Source organism: Bombina bombina, chromosome 5, assembly GCF_027579735.1.
Source record: "Bombina bombina isolate aBomBom1 chromosome 5, aBomBom1.pri, whole genome shotgun sequence".
Lineage (NCBI taxonomy): Eukaryota > Metazoa > Chordata > Amphibia > Anura > Bombinatoridae > Bombina > Bombina bombina.
Window position 1 is genome coordinate 28792684 of NC_069503.1, and position 27357 is coordinate 28820040.

The 27357-nt window shown below is 38.9% G+C and overlaps 1 protein-coding gene across 1 annotated transcript in view; it reads right to left on the reverse strand.

The window, feature by feature from the left end:
* Positions 1 to 27357, reverse strand: part of LOC128659744 (zinc finger protein 585A-like) — a 175928-nt gene that overhangs the window by 135884 nt on the left and 12687 nt on the right. The window contains exons 2-3 of the mRNA XM_053713324.1: positions 6388 to 6503; positions 3266 to 5128 (exon numbers count right to left, since the gene is read on the reverse strand). Of these exons, the coding sequence (XP_053569299.1) occupies positions 3266 to 5128; positions 6388 to 6406 (1882 nt within the window). The 5' untranslated portion in view covers positions 6407 to 6503. The remainder of the gene's footprint in view (positions 1 to 3265; positions 5129 to 6387; positions 6504 to 27357) is intronic.

A 27357-nucleotide genomic window follows, 5' to 3' on the forward strand; every position in this document is an offset into this window, starting at 1 on the left:
TTGAGGATGATAGTTAATTATTTACCTCTTCTACTTTACCCTTTCGACATTTCATTAACCCAAGAATAAACCATTCAAGTATCTAAAATGGATTGTTCGGGCGGGTTGTAAAACTTCTATATTAAGAAGTAGGTTCCACTATGAAGTATGTTCTATATGTTCTCCCGTTTTTTTAGATCTAGAACATGTCATTCAAGTATCTAACACACAATGCACAAGCCATCATTATAGCACACGTGGAGTAAACTTTATGTGTCTCGTTCTTTACACACATATTTTGCTGCCTCCTCTCATTAAGTACACAGATCCTTTTGACCCAATACATTTATTACGGCATTTTTTCAAACTAGATGTAACCAATCAGGTTCTTGGGTTGTGATAACATCGCAATCATTTTTTTAATCGTACATTAATTTTTTCAGTCGAACACTTTTTTAATCTGGCCCGTATGATAAACAAAATATCGAATCAGCTGACAGAAGATTTCAATGCTTTGATTAGTTAGCAAACACTGACAGCCAAACGGGACTGCCAATAATGGAATAGATACAAACAGGCTTTTAGCAAATTACATCCGTACAAACTCGGGATTAAAACCAACTGGTTCCTGATTGGTTGATCTACAGAACATATGGTAGAATCACAACAAACCTTGCAATGAACACATATGCACACAGAAGCCTATACAACCATAATGAACTAAAATGCACAAGATTTCAAATACCATATTTAAGGTTTACATACACAATCAAACGAATATTTAGAAAAAGAGAAACGTTAAATAAATTCACTGTTTCCGGTTTCACACATCCGTTTTAGGAAATGTCTAGGTCATACACCCAGGACCAAACAGTATTTAAAGGCACTAGCAATAACACATATACCAGTCTTGATAAATACCTGATTTAGGGCCGAAACGCGTTGACCCAGCTAGTAAGCATTATTCCTTTATGATTTAATTTTTTGTACAATCAATACTATCAAATCATTTTCCATAGGGACATTTTAAGGAACAGTTTAATCAATTGGATCAGTAGATTCACAGACACACCCAGGACTTCATTTGAGGACAACTCCTATCAAACACACAAGTGGGTTTTTCTCATTGACACTTTGGAAATTCTAATTATGATTTGATTAACATCGCACTGACACCCCAGGAATCTCACTGACTCACATCCTATACCAGAGCTTTCCAAACTTTTCATGTTGGTGACACACTTTTTAGACCTACATCATTTTGCGACACAATAATTCAGTTGTACAAGCAAACAGGAGGTTAAACTAATTTGTTTTAAAAAATACGGACACATACATAAATTATATAATAACAAAATGCATTTACAAGTAACAGTATGTATGTGCAAGAATAAAAAAAAAAATAATATATATATATCGAGCTGATTGAGGAGACTACACGTGCAGTCAGGAGCCAATGTGCCACCAATGGGAATAGTTTCAGTTCCCACTGAGCTGCACCAATAGGTTAAGATGATCTGTGACCCATTAGGTATCAATCAAGTGTCAACTACGTGATATGCAGAAACCAAAATAAACCAAAATAAAAATTCTTTAAAAAATTCAAAAGAATCAGTGCTGAAGCTGGGACACACCTACACACTGCTGCCGACACACTAATGTGTCACGACACACAGTTTGGAAAGCACTGTCCTATACCATTGTTTCCTATTTGGATCTTTTTTCCACTTCATTTCTTTACTTCATTTTTCACTTTTTCATTTTCCACATATTCCATGTGGATTTCATTTTTATATTTTTCCCTTATACCCTTATATGTATATATTTTTTATACCTACACACATTAATTATAACTCAATAGGATTGTCTGCACGACCTTGCCTGTAATTCATATTTTGCATTGTTGAATTATTCACTGCTGCAACCTTTCAGACGGTTGTTTTCACACACGATTGTGTACACTGATATTCTCACTACACACATCTTGCTCAGATCTCAGCAACCACTCATTGCATTCATTGGAAATACAAACCATCTCAAAATCCTAGTTTTTCAGACATTTATCTAGGCATCATGGATCCATAACTTATATTTTATTGTGACCATTGTTTTTATTGTGCAACATTTGTTAAGAATATTGTTTTAATACACCGCCAATATTGTTTTTATTGTATTTGCAGGTTTTATTACATTTATTATTCACATGCCATTGATTGAATAAACCTCCTCTAATTTCAAGTCACTACATTAATACTCCTGTATTCATCCTTACCTGCCGCTGAGCTCCTAATTCATTCTTAACCTCAGCCTTTAGGCGCTTTGCACACTCCATTTTATTTCAATATATACGATTATCACAAATAAATGATTGGACTACAGCAGCAGAGAGAAAACTAGCAGCTAAACCCCTTCAATCCGGGGGCTATTTAATATTACACTACAAATCTGCACTGCTGAGAGTCAATAATGTAATAATTTTGTGTGGATTAAATCATCCGGCTTAGCAAATAAAAAAGAGGGAGAGACAGAGCTTCTTCTGGATTCTATCCCATTGATATGAGAGAAACTGAGGTGCACATATATAGAGGAACAAAGGACAGCAGAAGAGCACTTCCAATCTAGGGCTTTCATAACTGGGATTTAGAAAGTATTATTTACAATAACATCTATTTTGATGCTTCTATTTAGAGAGTTTGTCCTCTTTAGGATAACTGTAAAGAGGTTTGTACACTCTGCATATAAAATTTATTTGTGTGTAAATATTTGGTGTTTTGGGATACCTGATTTCAATGGAAACCTTTTCCACGTTCTAAAGATGCAAAAGGTTTCTTCCCTTCTGACTACTTTCATAAGTTTTCAGATAATCCATTTGTGTAAAACATTTCCCACACTCTGTACATGTGAAAGGCCTTTCTCTTGTGTGAATCCTTTCATGATTTTTCAGATTACTCATATGTGTAAAATTTATGGTGTTTGGATTCTATCCCATTGATATGAGAGATACTGAGATGTGCATATATAGAGGAACAAAGGACAACAGGAGAGCACTTCCAATCTGGGTCTTTTATAACAGGGAATAAGAAAGTATTATTTACAATAGGATCCTTGTTGATGCTTCTATTTAGAGAGTTTGTCCTCTTTAGGATAATTGTAAAGAGGTTTGTACATTGTGTATATAAAGTTTGTGTGTAAATATTTGGTGTTTTCCGATACCCGATTTCAATAAAAATATTTTTTTTCACTTTCTAAACATGTGAAAAGTTTCTTCCCTTGTGAATACTTTCATGTTTTCTCAGATTACCCTTATCTGTAAAACATTTTCCACACTCTGTACATGTGAAAGGCTTTTCTCCTGTGTGACTCCTTTCATGAGATTTCAGACTACTTATTTGTGTAAAACTTTTTCCACACTCTGTACATGTGTAAGGCCTTTCTCCTGTGTGACTCCTTTCATGACTTTTCAGACTACTTATTTGTGTAAAACTTTTCCAACACTCTGTACATGTGTAAGGCTTTTCCCCTGTGTGAATCATTTCATGAATTTTCAGATTACTCTTTAGTGTAAAAATTTTTCCACACTCTGTACATGTGAAAGGCTTTTCTCCTGTGTGAATCCTTTCATGTTTTTTCAGACTACTCTCTTGTGTAAAACTTTTTCCACACTCTGTACATGTGAAAGGCTTTTCTCCTGTGTGAATCCTTTCATGTTTTTTCAGACTACTCTTTTGTGTAAAACTTTTTCCACACTCCGTACATGTGAACGGCTTTTCTCCTGTGTGACTCCTTTCATGAGTTTTCAAATTAATCTTTTCTGTAAAACTTTTTCCACACTCTGTGCATGTGAAAGGATTTTCGCCTGTGTGAATCCTTTCATGAGTTTTCAGATCACTCTTTTGTGTAAATCCTTTTCCACACTCTGTACATGTGAACGGCTTCTCCCCTGTGTGATTCTTTTCATGTTTTTTCAGACTACTCTTTATTGTAAAACTTTTTCCACACTCAGGACATGTGTTTGGCTTCTCACTTGTGTGAATTTTGTGGTGTTCTAGGAGACGAGACGTGCATCTAAAGCTTTTCTCACATTCTGTACATTTGAAAGTTTTCTCCTTTGTATGAATCATTTGGTTAGACTGTAGACTTTTCTCTTCTTTAAAAATGTTTGAAAGCTTGGTAAATGTTTGTGGTTTATCCTCTGGGATAATCATTTCACTAGATAAGGCATAAATATTATCCTCTTGTTTGATGACTAAATTACTCTCTGTACATACGGGTGCTTTATCCTCTGGGATAATCATTTCACTAGATAAGGCATAAATATTATCCTCTTGTTTGATGACTAAATTACTCTCTGTACATACGGGTGCTTTATCCTCTGGGATAATCATTTCACTAGGTAAGGCATAAATATTATCCTCTTGTTTGATGACTAAATTACTCTCTGTACATACGGGTGCTTTGTCCTCTGGGATAATCATTTCACTAGATAAGGCATAAATATTATCCTCTTGTTTGATGACTAAATTACTCTCTGTACATACGGGTGCTTTATCCTCTGGGATAATCATTTCACTAGATAAGGCATAAATATTATCCTCTTGTTTGATGACTAAATTACTCTCTGTACATACGGGTGCTTTATCCTCTGGGATAATCATTTCACTAGGTAAGGCATAAATATTATCCTCTTGTTTGATGACTAAATTACTCTCTGTACATACGGGTGCTTTATCCTCTGGGATAATCATTTCACTAGGTAAGGCATAAATATTATCCTCTTGTTTGATGACTAAATTACTCTCTGTACATATGGGTGCTTTGTCCTCTGGGATAATCATTTCACTAGATAAGGCATAAATATTGTCCTCTTGTTTGAGGACTAAATTACTCTCTGTACATATGGGTGCTTTGTCCTCTGGGATAATCATTTCACTAGATAAGGCATACATCTTGTCCTCTTGTTTGATGACTAAATTACTCTCTGTACAGAATGATTGCTGTCCAGTACCTGCCAATTCTCCATCTTCTTTAAATATCTGCTGTGATTTCCCCAATGTTTGTGAATAGTCAGTGTCTAAAAATGTTGGAGTCTGTGGTATCATTCTGATGCTTCCTGTAGTGAAGAATGCAGCTGAACTTTTCACGTGTTTGTCTACATAAAAAGAAATGAAATAAAGACAAATTATATTTATTCTTTATAATATAATCCATCTTAATAAAAAAAATCATATTCTTTTATACGCAACAAAATGTCTTCTGTTTTGTGTTTATTTTTTAACTTATTTATGTGTAAATCAAAAATTAAAAAATGATGACAAAGAATGTTGCATAAAGTTCTCAGCCAGGGAACAAGTACATCTATATTCTGGTCAAGAGAGGTGGCAGCCACCATCCTCATTTAAAGGGACACTAAACCCCCCAAATTTTTTATCAGTAATGGCAAAATTAATGAATTTTATAGCAGTTTGTAATTTACATTTCTGTTTCAAATTAGTACAATTTATTAGTAATCATCTTCTTAAAATTGTCCAATTTCCAATCCCATCGCCGGGTATGCGTTTCCCTAGTCCAATCCACATTGATAACCCAGGTTCTTAAAATGGCGGAAGATTGTCGCGATGCACATTCACTAGCTTCTGAAGCGTCATCCTTTACGTCACTTGCGAGATTCCATTGACATTATGTGGGTAATCTCAGCATCAGAGGCTGGATATGCGCTTGAGTGAGGTTCACGATCGGAGTACGCATGCGCAGTGGGAATAAATCATTACCTAATGATATGCATGGGAAGAAATCGTTACCTAATGATATGCATAAAATCGGCATCTGATTGGAGATTGCTTTTCCTCTTGTACAGCCCATATTTGAGGGTTGGACTGAGTGAGGTAATCGGTGAAAATACAAATTATATTGTAAAATATAGAGCTGTTTCATTGGAGTGTAAAAGTAGGCGATTAATGAAATTTTACAATACTTTTAAGCTTTCAGCTGTGGTTGTTTAATTTAAATAAACAGCCAAAAACTGTATTAGTTTAATAATATTTACTGCAAAATTAAGTACACAAATCAGGGGTGGTTCTGGGGTGGGGAATACTCACTGGGAACAAGGTAGTCATTTAAGTGTAGTTATGGGTGTTCCATGAGCGAGGTCAGGGCAGGGGAAGTTGGAGTTGCAGGTGTTCTGAGTACAGAAGTCTGGGGGTGAGGTTAGGCAGTTAGACGTGATCTGTCTAAAAGGACAGGGGCGGGGGTTGTATTTTTTACCCTCCTTCTTATCCCAATGGGAGTTGCTCCTTCTTTATAACGGTCACTGACCAAAAGGTGCAGATATAAATATAATAGTTTATATTTGTTTAATAAGTGATCTATTTTCCCAGTAATTAAAGTCAGCATAATATCTATTTTACTCACCTAACACAAATGAGTTCATGCTGATAACAGGCTCCAATGTCTGTGCTCAGGAAGAAGGTTCCCTTATTCACTCCAGTTACATCAATACCTGATATCTCTCAGTGCTCTGGCCGTGTCTGTAAAAAGTATATTAAATGGTTTAAACAGATAATAATAAATAATGGTTCTGATTAACTGTACGTATGGTATAATTAAAGGCACACATAACAATTCATGTGATACAGATCAGCTGTTTAGGTTATTACATATGTGCTATTGATTCAGCACAAGCATTTAGTACAGTTAACAATGTGTGGGTTATAATTGCCCCTTAAAGGGATATTAAAGTCCAAATTAATCTTTCATGATAGGGCATGTAATATTAAACAACTTTCTAATTTACTTTTATCATCAAGTTTGCTTTGTGCTCTTGGTATTCTTTGTTGAAAGATAATCCTAGGAAGCTCCTATGCCAATTTCTAAGCCCTAGAAGGCTGCCTCTTATCTTAATGCATTTGACATTGTATCACAGTTAGAGGGTGTTAGTTCATGTGTTTCATATAAATAACATTGTGCTAATGCATGTAGAGTTATTTAAGAGTCAGCACTAATTATCTAAAATGCCTGTCTGTCAAAAGATGTAAAATATGGAGGCAGTCTGCAGAAGATTAGATACAAGGTAATTACAGAGGTAAAAAGTATAATTCTATAACAGTGTTGGTTATGCAAAACTGGGGAATGGTAAATAAAGGGATTATCTATCTTATTAAACAATAACATTTTGGGTGCTTACCATCACTTTAACTAGGGGCCAAATCACAATTTTAGAAATATATTATAATCTTTGTTTTCAGTCATTTATATGAAACAATAATTTTCATTTCTTGATTAAACAAAAAATATATTTTATCTTTATCACAACAAAATCCAGAACAATATTTTCTCATCATTATATAAAACACAACAGTGTGAGGCTGTTAATAAAGATTTAGGTCAGGTTTTGAACATTACCGTTTAGCAGAAGCTCTGTAAGTATGAAGTCTCTCTGGTTCCTCCAGTGATATCACTGAGTGTTACACAGATATTTATACTAATGTGGGAGTGTCACCTTTCTCTGTGTGTCTCACATGAGTACAACTTGTCAGTTGGGAGACAATGAGAGGGTCACACCTGGACTTTGGTTCTCATATAGATGTCACATGAATATAGAGTCACTGCCTCCCCCTCTAGAGTATCTGATGCTGAGGATCAAATTAATATACAGGACCACTCTATTCTAACACATAGTAACCAAAGTAAGAGAAGGGCTATGTCTGTAATGCTTGTGAGATATTAACCTATCAGACCAAATTTGGCCAGATGTCATCGCCGTGCGCCCACAAGAACCGCCACGTCCATTGCAATGGCCATAACAACAGGACAGAGTGGCAAGAGGAACCGAGGAGCGCAGTGACAATGTCACCATTCTGCTCCAAGCTAATTAAGGCTAATTTCAATGCCAAAAAAGTTCAACAATGGTTATCTCTAAGCTAACCAATAGGAGGCGCTATACAAATGGTTCTATAATACAGATATGTACAGGTGAGGGTATATGCAATTGATGTTACCCAATAAAAAAACAGTGTGCTAAATAAAATAAATATATAAATATATGAAAATATGACCAAAAAGTCCCAAATGCTGAAAATAAAGTCCCAATCTTCAAAGGATCTTAAGCAATCTTTGTGATGTCAGAGAAAACACAAAGCAGAAGTAGCAGACACACCGGAGGCAGCACTCTTTAACACAATAATTCAGGTGGTTCTAGAAAATATGAGAGCAAAAAAAGAGAGGTGCCGCATGTGTGTATCAGTAATGAAAATGTGCAGGAAAAAGGTACTAGACACAGACACAGTGTACTCACATGTGCCAAAGGCACTCACTTGTGCCAATAGAAGCAGGATGGACCTTTTGCAGGAGCCCAGCTCGCTGAACACTTGAACAGGGGGCTTTCAATCCTTGTGTGTTAGAGGTGCATGGAGAAGGAACACACACAAGAAAGCCACATGTGTATATCAGTATAATAAGAGATGTATACAATATGGAAATGAAAGCTGGGTACTCACAAGAGAAGCGGCACCCAAATGTGCCTAGTAGTGCAAGCTGGTCCTTTAGACAACAGCCCAGCTTGCTGTGCTTAAACTAAGCTAAAGAGAGCCTTCTGTAGTCTCTCCAACCGGGAGGAAAAAGAGGCCAGTTAGCGTAGGCTTAAACAAATCAACACAGTGGTACCAGTGTTGTAAAAAAAAAAACAATTAAAACAGGGTAAAACTGGTAAAAGAACACATAATATATACCAACTGTGTGTACAGACTTCAAAATTTCAATGCCAGGCTGTTGTACCCGGCTAAAATTGTCTTAGATAAGAACGGTAACTCCATCACCTTGAACAATGTCACAGACGCTCAAGATTTTTGTCGGAATAATCATTAAGAATACATTTTGTTTTAATCTTTTGGAATGTATTTACATCGGTAAAGATCATTGGACTGTATTGAGTGTCTGCAGTTTTATTTTCTTTGTTTTTATTTTCCTTTAAATATCTTATTAAGATCATACTTGATTATCTGCATTTACAAGCGCACGGGAAGAGGGTGGAGAGAGGTTGGTTTTATCCCATTTATTGTTTTATCCCTTTCCCTCCTTTTTTTCTGCCCATGTCCCGCCCCCTTATGCCTCAAACTTCCATTAGTAGATGGATAATTTAAAAATTCAATCCTGGAATATGTGGGGAATTCTATCGCCAGTTAAGAGAAAGTCAATTATAAACCAACTAGGGAAGCACAGACCCGATATAGTATTTCTACAGGAGACACATCTTAAACCATTAGAGGTTCCCAAACTAAAAACTAAATGGGTAGGGAAAATTTTGTCCTCCCCCTATGATAAAAGGAATATGTCATGCTCAGCTGCTGGGAAGCTCTGCAGTCCTCTCTGTGTGCTTGATTGACAGGTGTCTGAGCCACCCCTTCCTGATGATGTCACAACCAGGCTTTTTATTCTTGGCTTCCTGTTTCTCCAGTGCCAGTTTGTTTGTTAACTTTTTGGCTTCTGATAGGATTTCGCTGAGGAATCTCTCTAACTGCTGCTTTTCTGTTGCCAATCTCTTCAAGGATTTACTATGCTGGATTAACCTTCAACCTCCTGATTACCTGTCTCCAAACAATGCAAGTACTGTTTGTTTTGTGAAACTTTCAAACTTCCTGTTTACCTGCTGCAAACCTTGCATATTCAGACTACTCTGTGTACTGCCAAACTATTCAAATACTGTTATTTCTGTGAAACCTTCAATCTGCATGTTTACCTGTTTCCAAACTCTGCAAATACAATTATTCAGTGTAAACCTTCAAACTGCTTGATATCCTGTTGCCAATCTCAACAAGTACTGATTAATCTGTGTTAACCTTCAAACTACCAGCTTACCTGTTGCTATCTCTGCAAGTTCTGACAACACAGTGTTAACCTTCAAACTACCTGATTACATGTTGTTAATTCTGCAAGTTCTGACTACACAGTGTTTACCCTCAAACTGCCTGATTACCTGTTGCATACTCTGCAAAGACTGTCTACACAGTGTTAACTCTCACACTGCCTGATTACCTGTTGCATACTCTGCAAAGACTGTCTACTCAGTGTTAACCCTCAAACTGCCTGATTACCTGTTGCATACTCTGCAAAGACTGTCTACACAGTGTTAACCTTCAGACTGCCTGATAACAAATGACCTACTCCTGCATTATTAACTGTTTCCTGTTTTACCCTTCTTCTGTCTGAGTATAAGTGGACTATCCCTGCTCTCCTGATACTGTGGAAGACATTTCCTGAAACCAGTTCCTTATTCAGAAGTCTATCTGGCTGATATGATGAATTACTTTGGCACAGGCTAACCCTGCCCCATATGGTGAGTACTTTGTTTTTTGGAGGTTGTCGTGGGGTCACGTCCTGGATTAAACTCAGAGAGCAAGGGTGTTGTTTAAGTTCGCCCTAGCATTTGGGTCTTCTTCTGGACATTTCCTAACCTGACAGAATAAGGGCATCGCTATCTTGTTTAGCGAACATTAAACATTTCAAATTTTATCTCAATAGATTGATCCTAATGGGATTTTTAATAGTGGAAATTCAGATTTATGATCTACACCTTGTTTTATGCAATGTTTACGACCCCAATATGCCAGAAAAAGAGTTCTTGGAAAATTTAAGTTTAAAACTATTCCATTATGCAGGGAAGTATCTGATTCTTGCGGGAGACTTCAATATGACTTTTACCCAATTACTAGACAAAGTTACTAGATAGAGCTAACCCCAAATTCTCCCCCAGGAAGATTACAGAAGCTAAAGTTTTACAAAACATATGCGCTAAACTTTCCCTAAAGGATATCTGGAGACTTTAGAATTCTGACCTTAAGGAATTTACATGTGAATCCTTATTGCATAAAACCTTCTCCCAGATTGATTTTTTTTAATCTATAGCAATATGTTGGGTCTAGACCGTAAGGCGGGTATAAATTAAGTAATCATCTCAGACCATGCTATCATATCTTTAGAATTTAATATTAAAAAAGTCCCAAAAGTTCTTTTTTCCATACTATTTACTACATAATATCCGCTTTAAAAACTGGCTGAAATCTAAATGGGAAGAATATCTCCAAAATCTGTACTCAGAGGGAAAATAAAAGCGTATTTATGTACATGGGAAAAAAAGCAAGACGCAGGAAGAACAACTCTCTAATCAAGAACAGATTTTGTGACCACATTAGGAACCCATCCCAATTTACTTGGAATAAATACACTAGTGCTAGACTAGAGAGAGATTTACACTTGAAACAAAATATGATAATCTCAGATAAAAAACAAAAGGCATTTTTTAGTGGCCAATATGGAAAATCTGCATAATACCTAGCTAAGATCTTGAGTATTAGAAGCCAGCAGAATTTTATAGCAGCCTTTAAATATAAGAAGACATGAGTGACAAACATTGACGATATCAAGCAATCCTTCATAGAATTTTTCCAGGGTATTTATTCACCAGGTCCAGTTATTGCTTTAAATAAATCAAAATTTTGGCAACATTTAAAGTTACCACAAATTTCTAATTTAGAGCTGCAACAGGTAAATGAATCAATTTCAATAGCAGAAATAATGGAAGCTATTAATAACCTGAAACTTAATAAGCCCTCAGAGTCCTGATGCTCTCCCTGCATAGTTTTACAAACTGTTGAAAGACCAGGTTGCACAAATTCTGTTCTCACTATTTAACAGATACTATACAGAAAATAAGATGATGGATTTCAGGTATTTTACGGTCTCTAATATTGCTCTTATTCTTAAAAAATAGAAAGACGCCGAATGCCCTGCGTTCTACAGGCCTATATCCCTTTTGAATCAGGATTACAAAATTTTGACATCTATTATCTCTAATAAACGTAAAATTGTCCTTAATCCCATCATACATTTAAATCAAACTGGTTTTTTTTTTTGTTTTTTTTTTTTTTTTTTTGAAACAGCTTTATTGTAGGATAAAAAAATGAGGTTACAAGTAGTTGGAGACGCAGCTCCAGGTCGCCAGGTACAACAACAGCGGTTAATTTTTAAGGATAAAGTCGAAATGCAAGGTGCCTATCGGCACAAAATGGCAGGACCTCCCAGGATGTCCGTTCTGAGTGTTCTGCGATATCAGGTTATGGTTGAAAAGTCTGTGATAGAGTCCTGTTGTAGGATCGCAAGAAACTGGGAGGTAACTACCAAAGGGTATTGTCCTGATTATCCTTTTTTAAAAATTGAGAATTTAAATACAAAACAATTTACATGAACGGAGGTTGGGCGCCCCCGCTCCGCCCGCGCACAGAACATGAGTGTGATGGGTGTGGGATGCTTTTGGATCCCCTGCTAGCGTGTTATGTAGAGGTAGTGAATGGGAGGAAACCTGACTGATTTTTGGGAAGACTAACTAATTGGTGCCTTTGTGTTTATTTTGGATGTAAGTGGTCCAAAGTTGGGAGAGTTCCGCATAGGAGTCCATTTTGTCATTTTTGAGGAAGTAGTATTCCTCCAGATCTAGTATTTCCGTGACTTTTGTGATCCACATATTCATAGAGGGGGCCTCCCTACTTTTCCAGTTCTTAGCTATCAATACTTTAACCCCATTGGTCATAATGTTGAGGAGGTGTAGGTAGGGTTTATATTTAAGTGTTGGGGGGGGTTTGTGTAGTAGCCAAATGAGGGGGTCAATCGGGAATTGGGTTGTCAAAATGGTCTCCATTTCGGAGATGGTGTTTCTCCAGAAATTCTGGATGCTGTTGCACCACCACCACATGTGGGCGGTGTCACTGTTAACATGACCGCAGCGCCAACATTTGTTGCTGTGGGAGGGGAAGAGACGGTTTAGCTTTCTCGGGGTTAGGTACCATCTATGCAAGAGTTTAAAATTAACTTCTTGAATTGAGGATGAGATAGAGGATTTTTTTGTGCCCTGGAACATTAATCTACTCGTGTGAGGTAAGATGATTACTCCCAGGTCCCTCTCCCAACTTTCAAGGTAAGGGGGGATATGGCCTGGGGGAGTGTGGGTCAGGATCTTATATATAATCGAGAGTGTATGTCGTAGGGGGGGTTCTTGGGTGCAAAGGGTTTCAAAAGAGGTCAGGGGCCTGATCATATTTCTATAGCCCTGGTGTTTGGTGATAAAATGGGTTACCTGTGCATATGTAAACCAGTCTTCAAAGCATGCGAGGCCTTTTGTTACCAAGTCATTTTGTGAGAGGAGGATTTCGTTACTGGTTAGGTCGTGTATTGTAAGATCTCTGTTTGTGGCTCCTGTGGTGGTTTGTGTGGTGTATGGTCTAATGATAAACTCTCCGTTTTCTATCAAGGAGGTCAAGGGTGAAGGGATTGATGAAATGAAGTGAGATGTATTGATTGTATGTTCCCAGACCTGAAATGTTTCCTGTATTATTGGGTTGGATGAGTTGATGGACTTTAGTAGGCGAGGGCTGCTCCAACACAGCCTTCCTAAGTGAGGTTTATCTATCGATAGGTGTTCTAGTGTGACCCACCTTTTATGGTTGTAGTGGATATTCCAGTCTACAATGCGTTGTAAAAAGATCGCTTGGCGGTAGGCGGCGAGGTCGGGGACCCCCAGCCCCCCTTGTGATTTGGAAGTCAACATTGTTTGTTTGCTAATTCTTGGCGGTCTGCGACGCCAAATGAAGTCGCTGAATGCTCTCTGAAGGGATGGAAGGAATGTCTTGGGGAGTGGGATCGGTAGTGTCTGGAGAAGATATAATATGCGTGGGAAAATATTCATTTTAATGGTTTCGATACGTCCTAGCCACGTTAGGTTCTTGGAACCCCATGAGGAGAGGTCTCGTATGATATTGTGCTTGATAGGGGTGTAATTGAGGTGGAATAGGTCGTCGTGTGAGGAGGTCAGATGGATTCCCAAGTACTTTAGAGAATGAGTGCACCAAGTGAAGGGGGAAACTGCTCGTGTGGCGTCCAGGGAAGGGCCTTTCATGTTGACATTTAAAATTTCTGATTTGGACATATTAATAACAAAGTTAGAAAGGAGTTTAAAGTTTGCAAATTCGTCCAGAAGATGGGGTATCGAGTGGTCAGGGTTAGTGAGAGTAAGGAGCATGTCGTCGGCAAATAGTGACACAACGTATCTGTGGTTTTTAATATTGATACCTGTTATCTGAGGGTTCTGCCTGATCTTAATTGCTAAAGCTTCTATGACGCAGGCAAATAGAAGGGGGGATAAGGGGCAGCCTTGGCGTGTGCCGTTGTTAATAGGAAATGGAGGGGATAGAGTTCCATTGACTAACAATCTAGCCGTGGGGCAAGAGTATAATGAAAAGATCCTAGTAAGGGTCTTCGTGCCCAGACCCATGTGGGTCAATGTGGCCCGCATGAAGTCCCAGGCAACACGGTCAAAGGCCTTCTCTGCGTCGGTGGATAATACTACAGAGGGGATGTTTTTAGTTCTAGCGTAGTGGATCAAATTTAAGGCCCTGACCGTGTTGTCTTTAGCTTCCCTTCCAGGTACAAACCCGACCTGATCCAGGTGGATCAGGTCTGGGAGGACGTCATTCAATCTGAGTGCCAATATGCGAGCAAATATCTTTACATCGGTGTTTAGCAATGATATTGGCCGATAGCTACTGGGAAGGTCTTGGGGTTTGTTTGGTTTGGGGATTAAAATTATGTGGGCTTCCAGTGCGGAAGAGGGGAATGAATTACTTTCATCTATAGATTGAAAATATTTCAGCATGTGGGGAGTGAGAGTATCTTGGAAGGTTGAGTAATATTTGTTGCTAAAGCCATCTGGGCCTGGCGCTTTTCCGTTGGGCAGGTGCTTCAGGGCTAATTTAAGTTCAGACAGGGAGATGGGGTTTTCTAGTTTTTCTTTCTGCTGGTCGTTTAATTGTGGTATATGTAGTTTGTTGAGATATCCCTCTATTAATTGTGCCCTGGTGGAGATTTGGGATGGGTTACTGGGGTCGGTGGGTTGTATGTTATATAATTTCTGGAAGAAGTATTTGAAGGCTTTAGAGATGTTCTGAGTGGAGAATTGGGGGATACCTCTGTTATCCTTTAACTGCATGATGTATTTTTGGTGTGTTTTTTGCTTGAGGTATCTCGCTAATAATCTGCCTGATTTGTTTCTTCCTTCGTAGTTTTTTTGTTGGGTGAGGAAAGCTTGCCTTTTATGTGTCTTGTCGAGATGGGAAGCTAGAGTCTGTTTGAGAGCCGTTATTTCGTCTAACAGGTTTCTGTCGGAGGGGAATTTCTTGTGTCGGGATTCCAAGTGGAGTATTTGTGTTATCAGGGAGTTTGTGTATTCTCTCTTGGATTTATTCATGTGTGCCTTAAGGGCTATCAGATTCCCCCTTATGACGCTCTTATGCGCTTCCCAGAGAGTGTGGGCGTGGGTCTCAGGTAGGGAGTTATGTGTGAAGTACTCTGTGAGGGATTCTGTCAGTTTGGAGATCACTCCCGGATCTGTCAGTAAGTGTTCGTCGAGTCTCCAGAGGAAATCTTTTATGGGTTTAGAAGGCCATGTCATTGAGCAAACTATGGAGGCGTGGTCGGACCATGTGATTGGGGATATCGAGGCCGAATTGAAAAGAGATAAGCCCCCCACATCCGCAAACACATAGTCAATTCTGGTGTAAACACCATGTGGGTATGAGAAGTAGGTGAAATCTTTAGTCTGCGGGTGTAAGGTCCGCCACACATCTTGGGCTACGATTTTCTCTAAATGTGATTTAATTTTGGAGATCCTCGATAATGGTGTGGAGGAGTGGAGTGTTGAGCAGTCTAACTTAGGGTTGAGAGCAGTGTTTAGGTCTCCACATATGATGAGTGTGCCCTTCTGGTGGTCTAAAACTAGGTTTTTGATTTTTTTCATGAAGGAATGTTGTGCGGTGTTGGGGGCATATACTGAGACCAGTGTAATAGGTCTCCCGTATAATAGGCCAGTTAGAAGAAGGTATCTGCCTTCTCTGTCTCTTATCGTTTGTATTGAGGTGAAGGGTATATTTTTCTTAAGTAAGATCCCCACCCCATTTTTTCTTGTTACTACAATGTGATGCCCAGAAGCATCTGCCAAAGGTGCGTGTGAAGGTGGAGGGTTCTTTCCCTTTGCGAAAATGGGTTTCCTGTAGGAACACAAGGTCTGCTCCAAGTCTGTGGAAGTCTTTGGAGGCTGTCGACCTCTTGGAGGGTATGTTCAGGCCTTTTGCATTGATGGAGTATATAGTTATGTCATTGCTAGCATGGGGTCTAGTCTTTAGGTTAGCCATTATCTATGTTTTGGGGTGGAATTGTATAGTGTGTGACTAGTAGGGTTTCTATTTGTTGTATTATGGGTATGAGTATCTGTGCACGGGACGGACCGGGGGGGGCCCAAGCACGGCCTAAACAACTGGCCATGCAGTTTTGAGGTAGCATTAAACATAACATACAATCTCTTAAAACGAAAAACATTTAACAAAAGAACAAGAGTTATTGAGAGAACCATCAATAACATGAGTTAAGGGATAGGGGGTGTCACATCCCAACTGGTACTGACTCATCGAAAAGAATTTTGAGTGATTGATTGGGGGCAAACTTTGGGAGAGGGTTTAGTTCAAAGGGTAGATGAGAGGAGTTCCTCTAGGGACTACGGGGTGGGTCGCCTACAGTTATAGCGGTCCGTGTATGAAGGTAGTAATATAATCTTGCCTTGGGTGGCAGGGTTCAAGAAAAGGGGGCGAACCGCTTAGACTCTCAGGTAATATTAGTGTGGATTTAAGTAAATCTGGTTACAGGCCCTGGGGGCAAGACTTAAAGGTGGAAGATGAATTTTCCTCTGGTTATAATAGTTGGAGGGGGGGGGGTATGGGCTCGTGTCAAATCTGGTTAGTGCTTATTTTTGGAAGGGTTGGGGTGGGGAGAGTTAGTAGCCTATATTTGTGGGGGATGGAAGGGAATGCAATTAAAACAAAATCTTATACAGTTACGGATCTACATTGTACAATAACCACCCTCCCGCAAGAATCTCTTACAGTACAGTAACCCCACATTTCAAAGCAAAAAAAGGAAATCATGCCAATTACAGATCACGTGTCGTGGGAAGATTTTGTAGGTAGTAGGCAGGTAGGTGGGGAGGAAAGGCGTGGGAGGGGAGGGAGGGGGATAGGAGATGGGGAGGGGGAGGAGTGAAGTCAAAACCTTTTTTTTTTTACCTTTTTTTTTAAAAGCAGTAAAAAAACATGGTAGTTACAAAGAAAGTGAGCAACATTTCAAGGCAGTCCAACATTAATCCCAGTTCCCATCTCCCCACTAGTGAGTTACATTGTGCCATATTATACTTATCGTGTCCTGAGAGAGAGATTCTGTGTCTTCTGTACTTGCATTTCTGCATAGCAGTCAGGCGCCCGTGGGCGCGGCTGGTGAAGGGGACCTAGGATGAAAGAAGGTCCAGTTTTTTCTTTTTGATGGCTTGGGACCACTGTGGTCTTTGCGGCTTGGGGTCTGCTTGATTGCTTGTGGAGGGTGGATCCGAGTCTTTAGGGTTCGGTTGAGGGAATTGAATGTTAAGACCTTTTGAGAGAGCGTCCAAGTCTTCGGTATCTTTGTAGACGTGTGTTTTTCCATCATGCTGGACTATGAGGCTGAATGGGAACCCCCATCTATATTTCACTCGCCTTTCTTGTAGGACTTGGGTAATATAACGTATTCCTCTTCTCCTTTCAATTGTTGCTGGGCTAATATCCTGGAATATTTGAATACTATAGGTCTGGAACTTAATCTCCTTCTGCAGGCGTACTTGTCTCCAAATCTCCTCCTTCTCTAAGTAGTGAGCAAATTTAACAATAATGTCCCTGGGAGGATTAGGTGGTTTTGGGACTGGTCTCAGTGCTCTGTGTGCACGTTCCAGTGATGTTTCAGTAAGTTTAAGGGCTGGGGCAATGTATTCGAATAGTTGTAGCAGGTAGGAGACAAGGCAGTCCTGAGTTGCTTCTTCAGGGACTCCTCTTATCCTCAGATTACTCCTGCGACCTCTGTTGTCGAGGTCTTCTATTTAAGTTGGAGTGCTTGCATCGTGAGATCCTGTCTAATCATTTGGTGGTTAGCATTGGACATCATGGTATCTAAGGTGTCTTGTCCCTCTTCTAGACATTCTATTCTAGCCCCAAGTTCTCCAATGTTCTTTTTCAAGGAAGACATCTCCGTTTTAATGAAAGATTTTAGATCTGCAAGGTCGGATTTGGAGGGAAGCTGGGAGATAGTCTGCTGTATCAGATTGAGCTGCTGTGAGTGTGGAGCAGGGTCCTGATCTTGTAATATGGGTGTATCAGCCATCAGGAGTTCCTTAGCAGGGTCAGGGGGCTTCGTTATCCTGTTTATGAAGAATGAGGACATAGTAGCAGCGGCTGGGATGGAGGCCTTTTTGTCTGCTTTCGGCTTCTGCCTAGTCGCCATTAGTATAGTGAGGCTAACCCGTTTCTTTCTGTAGTATGTATCAGGATTTGGGCTGTCAGGTGGTGAAGCGACTGTGCAGGGCGATTACAAGGCAATCCGGGGCCCTCCGTGACCACCAACTAGGTCTGCGTTTATCGTGGTTATGGGATGGTGTGTAGGCCCAAAGGAACCCTCCTCCCTAGTTGTCAAGATGTAAACTATGGGCCCGGGTCATAAAGGCACAACTTTACTGGTGTGGTGTTAGGGGCCTTATGCGGCTTTATACCTGTGCGCTGATGGGCCTGGTGAGGATGTTCATGGCCGGGCGAGTGAGCGCAGGCTGCCGTTGTTCAGTTAGGAGAGACGCCACGTGGGTAATGTGCGGGCGTGCGGCTGATCGCGGGGATCCGTTCGATTGTTCTGCCCCGGGTCTTTCTCCGTTACTCCGGGCACTTCGATGCGGCAGGTCAGCTCAGGCAGGTAGGTCGTGAGGTCCCCCGGTCAGAGATCACTAGGCGGGGAATCGCCGAAGCAGGCCTGTATTTGCGGAGGAGTCTCTCTGCTCTTTAAAGTACATCTGGAGTGCGGCAACAACTTGGACTATGTGCCCTTCGGTTAGAGGTGATATAGTCGTTATTTAGACCCTCATTTGCCCCTTAGATCACCATATTAGAGCCAGTGAGTGGGAATGTGTAACGGAGCTGTGTCAAAGTGCGGCCATGTTCCTGCACGGCTGCGCTCCGCCCCCCCTAAATCAAACTGGTTTTATGACAGGGAGGAACCCTGTTAAAAATCTTAGGAAAGCTATGCTAGTCCTAGATTATTTTCATAATAAAGCTGTATTTTAAAAAAATCCCACCTAAGAATGGATATGGCTCTAATCACAGTTGACGCAGAGAAGGTGTTTGATTCAATCTTATGGGACCATTTATTTTCAGGCTTTGGTTTTGTTGGTAACTTCTTACAGTTCATACGCCTTATTTATAATGCCCCAACCTCTTATATTATTGTTAATGTTGATATCTCAGACAAGATCACCTTAAAAAGAGGCATGCTACAAGGGTGCCCGCTATCAACCACATTATTCAACCTTTCCCTAGAACCCTTTGTGAGGAATTGAGAGGAATCAGATTGGGGGACCAGGAATTAGTGTCGTCACTCTTTGCAGATGAAATTTTGATCTGAGTAATACAGGCCAGTCTATTCCTTGGCTACTACAAATGATTGAGCTGTATAGCTCATTCTCTGGTTATAAATAAATCTGGAGAAGTCAGAGCTGCTTTGGATCAATAAACCCGTGGGTGATGCTTTGGATCAATTAACTCGCGGGTGAGGTTCCCCACCCATTAAAGGTGGTGGAACAAATCAAATACTTAGGTATTAATCTTAGTAATCATCCCTCCAATTGGTATCACTTGAGTTTTCCAAAATGTCTTGATAACATTGGGAAGAAGTTGAATGTTTGGAGTATTTGACCCATTTTGATGTCTGCATGTATTATGATAATCAAGGCAATTTTGTTTTCCCAATTATTATACCTCTTACAGAACCTCCCACTACTCCTTCTTAAAGTGGATATTATTATCTTCCATAGAATGTGCTCTAAGTACATTTGGGAAGGGAAAAAAATGAGAATTTCATTTTATAAACTCTGCCCAAGATGAAAGGTGGTTTGGCTCTTCCTAATATTACTTTTTATAGAGAGGGGGGAGGGGGAGTAGAGAAAAGTGATTAGGTTTTTTGTTGTTGTTGTTGTTGTTGTTGTTAGTTTGGTTAAGAAAGAAATAGAAAAAACTACCATACTCTTTATAACTCATGTAATTTTGATTTTACGGGTAACGAACAAAGGATGCCTAAAATATTTCTAAGACTGGTTCAAATAAGCGCACCTATCATATAATGGGTCTCCTTTTCTATGGAATTATTTTAGCTAGAAATTGGATTTTAGGTCATAGTACACATGAAATAATACAAACACTATTGTTTAGTAGCTATGCTTGGAATAGCAGGTTTTCTGTTTTTTTTGTTTTTTTTCTATAAAGGTTATTGTGATCTTTGGATTGTTTCAATGGAAAAGGAGCTAATATCTGCTAAGTAATAGACCTGTTTTATGTATTGTTAATACTGGAAGTTGTAAATACTTGTATAAGGTCATGCTTCTTTCCTAGGTTAAAAGAATAACGCATGTAATAATATGTATTTGTTTTTGTATTTATGGTCAAACTGTAATGGAGTTATATCCTGTATGGTATATAAATAAATAAATAAATATATTACTTTTTATAACTATGCTCTCTGGTAAAATTCGCTTTAGACTGGATTTCAGAGAGGGAATATGTATCCTTTTCCCGGCTTCATTTTAATTAAAAGCCTTGGTTCATATACCTTTCACTAAACTTCTGGCTACTATTGCTTCAATGCATACCTTTAAGTTTATCATTTTTGCTTGGCAAAAAATATGCTTCCTAAGCGAGACAAATTATCATAGATCCGGTTTTATGCCCTTAGTCGGGAACCCGGAATTTGCCCCAGGACTTTTTCTGGACCCATACACCGCATTATAAGGCTTTATATCAGTCGGAGAGTTTTGTAAGTCGGGGGTGTTAAGAGTGAGATCGTTTTTTGCACTTTGTTTAGATTTCGATATTCATCAATCTTCTTTCTTTGCTTATTTACAGACTCACCACTGGATTGAAACACTAAGGCCTAGATTTAGAGTTTGGCGGTAGCCGTGAAAACCAGCGTTGGAGGCTCCTAACGCTGGTTTTAGGCTACCGCCGGTATTTGGAGTCAGTCAGGAAAGGGTCTAACGCTCACTTTCCAGCCGCGACTTTTCCATTCGCAGATCCCCTTACGTCATTTGCGTATCCTATCTTTTCAATGGGATCTTTCTAACTCCGGTATTTAGAGTCGTGTCTGAAGTGAGCGTTAGAATTCTAACGACAAAACTCCAGCCGCAGAAAAAAGTCAGTAGTTAAGAGCTTTCTGGGCTAACGCCGGTTCATAAGCTCTTAACTACTGTGCTCTAAAGTACACTAACACCCATAAACTACCTTATGTACCCCTAAACCGAGGCCCCCCCACATCGCCGCCACTCTAATAAAAAATTTTAACCCCTAATCTGCCGACCGCCACCTACGTTATCCCTATGTACCCCTAATCTGCTGCCCCTAACACCGCCGACCCCTATATTATATTTATTAACCCCTAATCTGCCGCCCCCGCTATCGCTGACCCCTGCATATTATTATTATTAACCCCTAATCTGCCGTCCGCACGCCGTCTCCAGCTACATTATAGCTATGTACCCCTAATCTGCTGCCCCTAACACCGCCGACCCCTATATTATATTTATTAACCCCTAATCTGCCCCCCTCAACGTCGCCTCCACCTGCCTACACTTATTAACCCCTAATCTGCCGAGCGGACCGCACCGCTACTATAATAAAGTTATTAACCCCTAATCCGCCTCACTCCCGCCTCTGATCGGAACAGCCAATAGAATGCGAGCTCAATCTGATTGGCTGATCGGATCGGCCAATCGGATTGAACTTGATTCTGATTGGCTGATTCCATCAGCCAATCAGAATTTTCCTACCTTAATTCCGATTGGCTGATAGAATCCTATCAGCCAATCGGAATTCGAGGGACGCCATCTTGGATGACATCCCTTAAAGGAGCCTTCATTCGTCGGTAGTCCGTCGGGCCAGCAGGATGTTCCGCGTCGGAGGTCTGCAAGATGAACATGGATCCGGAAGAAAGAAGATTGAAGATGCCGTTGATAGAAGACTTCAGCCGGATCATGGACCTCTTCAGCTCCCGCTTGGATGAAGACTTCAGCCGGATCATGGACATCTTCAGCCCCCCGCTTGGGCTTGGATCAAGACATCGGAGGAGCTCTTCTGGATCGATCGGTGAACCTGGTATGGTGAAGATAAGGTAGGAAGATCTTCAGGGGCTTAGTGTTAGGTTATTTAAGGGGGGTTTGGGTTAGATTAGGGGTATGTGGGTGGTGGGTTGTAATGTTGGGGGGGGGGGTATTGTATGTGTTTTTTTTACAGGCAAAAGAGCTAAATTCTTTGGGGCATGCCCCGCAAAGGGCCCTGTTCAGGGCTGGTAAGGTAAAAGAGCTTTGAACTTTAGTAATTTAGAATAGGGTAGGGCATTTTTTTATTTTGGGGGGTCTTTGTTATTTTATTAGGGGGCTTAGAGTAGGTGTAATTAGTTTAAAATTGTTGTAATATTTTTCTGATGTTTGTAAATATTTTTTATTTTTTGTACTTTAGTTAGTTTATTTCATTGTATTTATTTGTAGATATTGTATTTAATTAATTTATTGATAGTGTAGTGTTAGGTTTAATTGTAGGTAATTGTAGGTATTTTATTTAATTAATTTTATTGATAGTGTAGTGTTAGGTTTAATTGTAACTTAGGTTAGGATTTATTTTACAGGTAATTTTGTAATTATTTTAACTATTTTAGCTATTAAATAGTTCTTAACTATTTAATAGCTATTGTACCTGGTTAAAATAAATACAAAGTTACCTGTAAAATAAATATAAATCCTAAAATAGCTATAATATAAATATAATTTATATTGTAGCTATATTAGGATTTATTTTACAGGTAAGTATTTAGCTTTAAATAGGAATAATTTATTTAATAAGAGTTAATTAATTTCGTTAGATTTAAATTATATTTAATTTTAATTAAGGGGGGTGTTAGTGTTAGGGTTAGACTTAGCTTTAGGGGTTAATACATTTATTAGAATAGCGGTGAGCTCCAGTTGGCAGATTAGGGGTTAATGTTTGAAGTTGGGTGTCGGCGATGTTAGGGAGGGCAGATTAGGGGTTAATACTATTTATTATAGGGTTAGTGAGGCGGATTAGGGGTTAATAACTTATTATACTTAGCGGTGCGGTCCGCTCGGCAGATTAGGGGTTAATAAGTGTAGGCAGGTGGAGGCGACGTTGTGGGGGGCAGATTAGGGTTAATAAATATAATATAGGGGTCAGCGGTGTTAGGGGCAGCAGATTAGGGGTACATAGGGATAATGTAAGTAGCGGCGGTTTTACAGAGCGGCAGATTAGGGGTTAAAAATAATATGCAGGGGTCAGCGATAGCGGGGGCGGCAGAATAGGGGTTAATAAGTGTAAGGTTAGGGGTGTTTAGACTCGGGGTTCATGTTAGGGTGTTAGGTGCAGACGTAGGAAGTGTTTCCCCATAGACAACAATGGGGCTGCGTTAGGAGCTGAACGCGGCTTTTTTGCAGGTATTAGGTTTTTTTTCAGCTCAAACAGCCCCATTGTTTTCTATGGGGGAATCGTGCACGAGCACGTTTTTGAAGCTGGCCGCGTCCGTAAGCAACTCTGGTATCGAGAGTTGCAGTGGCGGTAAATATGCCTGTACGCTCCCTCTTTGGAGCCTAACGCAGCCATTCTGTGAACTCTCAATACTAGAGGTATTTAAAAGGTGCGGCCAGAAAAAAGCCAGCGTTAGCTACGCGGGTCGTTACCGACAAAACTCTAAATCTAGGCCTAAGATTGGAAACTGGGCCTGACTTATCCCTTGGAGAAATAGATAAGTTAATCGAATCATACTTGGTAAGGAACTTTTCCATTTCTAATAAATATATATATATATATATATATTATATATATATATATATATATATATATATAGTATATATATATATATATATACACACATATACATACATATATATATATATATATATATATATATATATATATATATATATATATATATATATATATATATATATATATATATAGATTCACTATTTCAATAGAGAGAAACATGAATAGGACACAGTAGTGTCCTCTCAAAGAAAGACAGGGATTTCAGCACTCCAAAATTTTAACTCTTTAATAAGAGATATCCATAAAGTATTCAAATTATATATGTAAAAAATGGTGCTCCCCACCCCAGCGCAACCTGATCAGCGGTCGGGCCCCCTAAATCAAACCACACATAGTTAAATAAATGAATTTTATTACAAGTGCGAATAAAAATCAAGTGTTTCAAAATGTAAAAAACACATAGAAAAAGCTGGCAGCTCACATTGGTTGCTAACGATGCAATGATAATAACCTTAAATATAGTTTATAGCAAAGTTATTTGGCAACACCCCAAGCCAGTGGGTAGCCCTGTGAATACACAGAATCTGCTACCATGGATATAGGAGGGGATCCATGCAAAAATAACTAAGAAGACAGCAACAAGTATTGGCAACACCTCTCTCAGAGGATAACCCAAACTGACTGGAAATATGTTATCATAGGGTTAAGTACCTGAGGATCTATGCCTAATACTTCTAAGTATAAGTAGTAAAATACATGTAAGTTGTTATAACATGTAAGGCTTATTTTTACACTTTCGTACTAATGGACAACACCCTTACCAGAGGATAGCACCAATATAATAAAAGGTTACAGCTACCATAGTAAACCATATACGGGATCTATGTCCATAGAGTACTACTAGCGTAATCACAGCAAGTATGAACCATTAACATAAAATGTATCAAGCAGGCAAAAAAAGGGAAACATTAAAGAGTTACTTGTACTTCATTGCAACATGTAGTGAAAAATGTTGCTAACAGAGATCACTCTGTTACCTTGGTTTCCCAAGGAGTGTGTTCCATTTAGAAAGTTAGACTCGATAGTCAAAGATACTTATCAAGTGACTCCTGGATATTCGGTTCTCCGTTACGTCCTTATGTCATAGCCTGATCTGGATACAACAACTTGCTTCTTATGGGGATTCCCAGACTGTATTTTACAGCTAATATGGTTCCAAAAGCTGTGTTTAACATTTGCATCGAGCAAACAAAATGAAGCTTGATTCCCAGCTGTGTGATAGTGACGTTCCACGCCAAGGGCCGTTTCACCCCCCACGTGACTTAGACGTCATTGGGGCTTCCTCAGGGCGTATGATTCAAAGTCCCATACTTGTTCTATTTAAACTCAGCCCTTCTCCTGGATTGGTGAAAATATTTAGCGATAATTAGCACAACATATGTTTGTATGCTGCACACAATAAAAGAAAAAACAAACAAAATAAACTCATATTCTAAAGCACGTTAATTCAGTATTTGCAATTACTCCAAAGTTGTATTCACAACACTTGTCTAAGAGTAGCAACAGTAATATTAGCACTTGCTTAATATTTAAACTTTATTAGAGCCGTTTCGTTCCGCCTCCAGTACAGCGGATGCAGTAAAGGACGAGCATTAGGAAAACACACATATTACCACAGTCCCCAATATAGTAGCAATTGGAACTATAAAGTCCATGAAAAATATGTACTTTTTCAGCTTGTTATTACGTATTGAAAACAATATTCATACTAGGGTGGATAAAGGAGTGAAAGTTAATTATTTACACATTGCTACAGTAAAATAAATAGACAGTAAGAGAGTGACCTACAGTTACTTATTCATTCAATTCTTACAATTTTAAGTGGATTATGATATTAGATAATATTAAATAAAAGGGGCAAAGTCTAATTTTTCGTTTAGGTCCTTTTGGTGATAGAGTTTTTAATCTATATATCCAAGCTACCTCTTTTCTAAGTAATAGATTGTCTATATCACCACCTCTACCATGAGAGAGCATTTCTCAATGCCTATTACTTTGAGGTCATCCACTGAACAATTGTGACAAAGTTTAAAGTGTAGAGCTATATTACTATTAATATTTCCTTCCTTTGCATTAGCGATATCATTACGATGTTCTGTAATTCTATCTTTCAAGATTCTCTTAGTTTTTCCTGTATAGTATAGGGGGCACGGGGCAATACAGTAGATATATTACAATGTCAGATTTGCAATTTATAAATTGTCTAATTCTGTAATGAACCTCACTCTGTTATCTGTTTTTTTCTCCTTTTTCTCCCACAATAGGGAGTCTCCTATCAGTTTTAAGTGCTGATTCATTGCATATTTTACATTGCGATTAGAGCTTATGGGAGCTTCTTGTCGGTCTTTGAGGAATATAATGAATTAATAAATTTCCTCAGTATTGATGTGGCGTCGCTATGTGGAACGACATATTTATACTGTGGAAAGGCTCTGTGACAACTTTAAAAGGAATTTGTCTCCACCTAAATAATAACAATTTAAATCTATTGTTATAGTGTTAATATATCTACTGTATTGCCCGTGCCCCTATACTATACCAGGAAAAACTAAGAGAATCTGAAAGATAGAATTACAGAACATCGTAATGATATCGCTAATGCAAAGGAAGGAAATATTAATAGTAATATAGCTCTACACTTTAAACTTTGTCACAATTGTTCAGTGGATGACCGCAAAGTAATAGGCATTGAGAAATGCCTCTTCATGGTAGAGGTGGTGATATAGACAATCTATTACTTAGAAAGAGGTAGCTTGGATATATAGATTAAAAACTCTATCACCAAAAGGACTAAACGAAAAATTAGACTTTGCCTCTTTTCTTTAATATTATCTAATATCATAATCCACTTAAAATTGTAAGAATTGAATGATAAATAACTGTAGGTCCACTCTCTTACTGTCTATTTATTTTACTGTAGCAATGTGTAAATAATTACTTTCACTCCTTATCGCACCCTAGTATGAATATTGTTTTCAATACGTATAACAAGCTGAAAAAGTACATATTTTTCATGGACTTTATAGTTCCAATTGCTACTATATTGGGGACTGTGGTAATGTGTGTTTTCCTAATGCTCGTCCTTTACTGCATCCGCTGTACTGGAGGCAGAACGTAAACGGCTCTATAAAGTTTAAATATTAAGCAAGTGCTAATATTACTGTTGCTACTCTTAGACAAGTGGTTGTGGAATACAACTTTGGAGTAATTGCAAATACTGAATTAACGTGCTTTAGAATATGAGTATATTTTGTTTGTTTTTTCTTTTATTGTGTGCAGCATACAAACATATGTTGTGCTAATTATCGCTAAAATATTTTCACCAATCCAGGAGAAGGGCTGA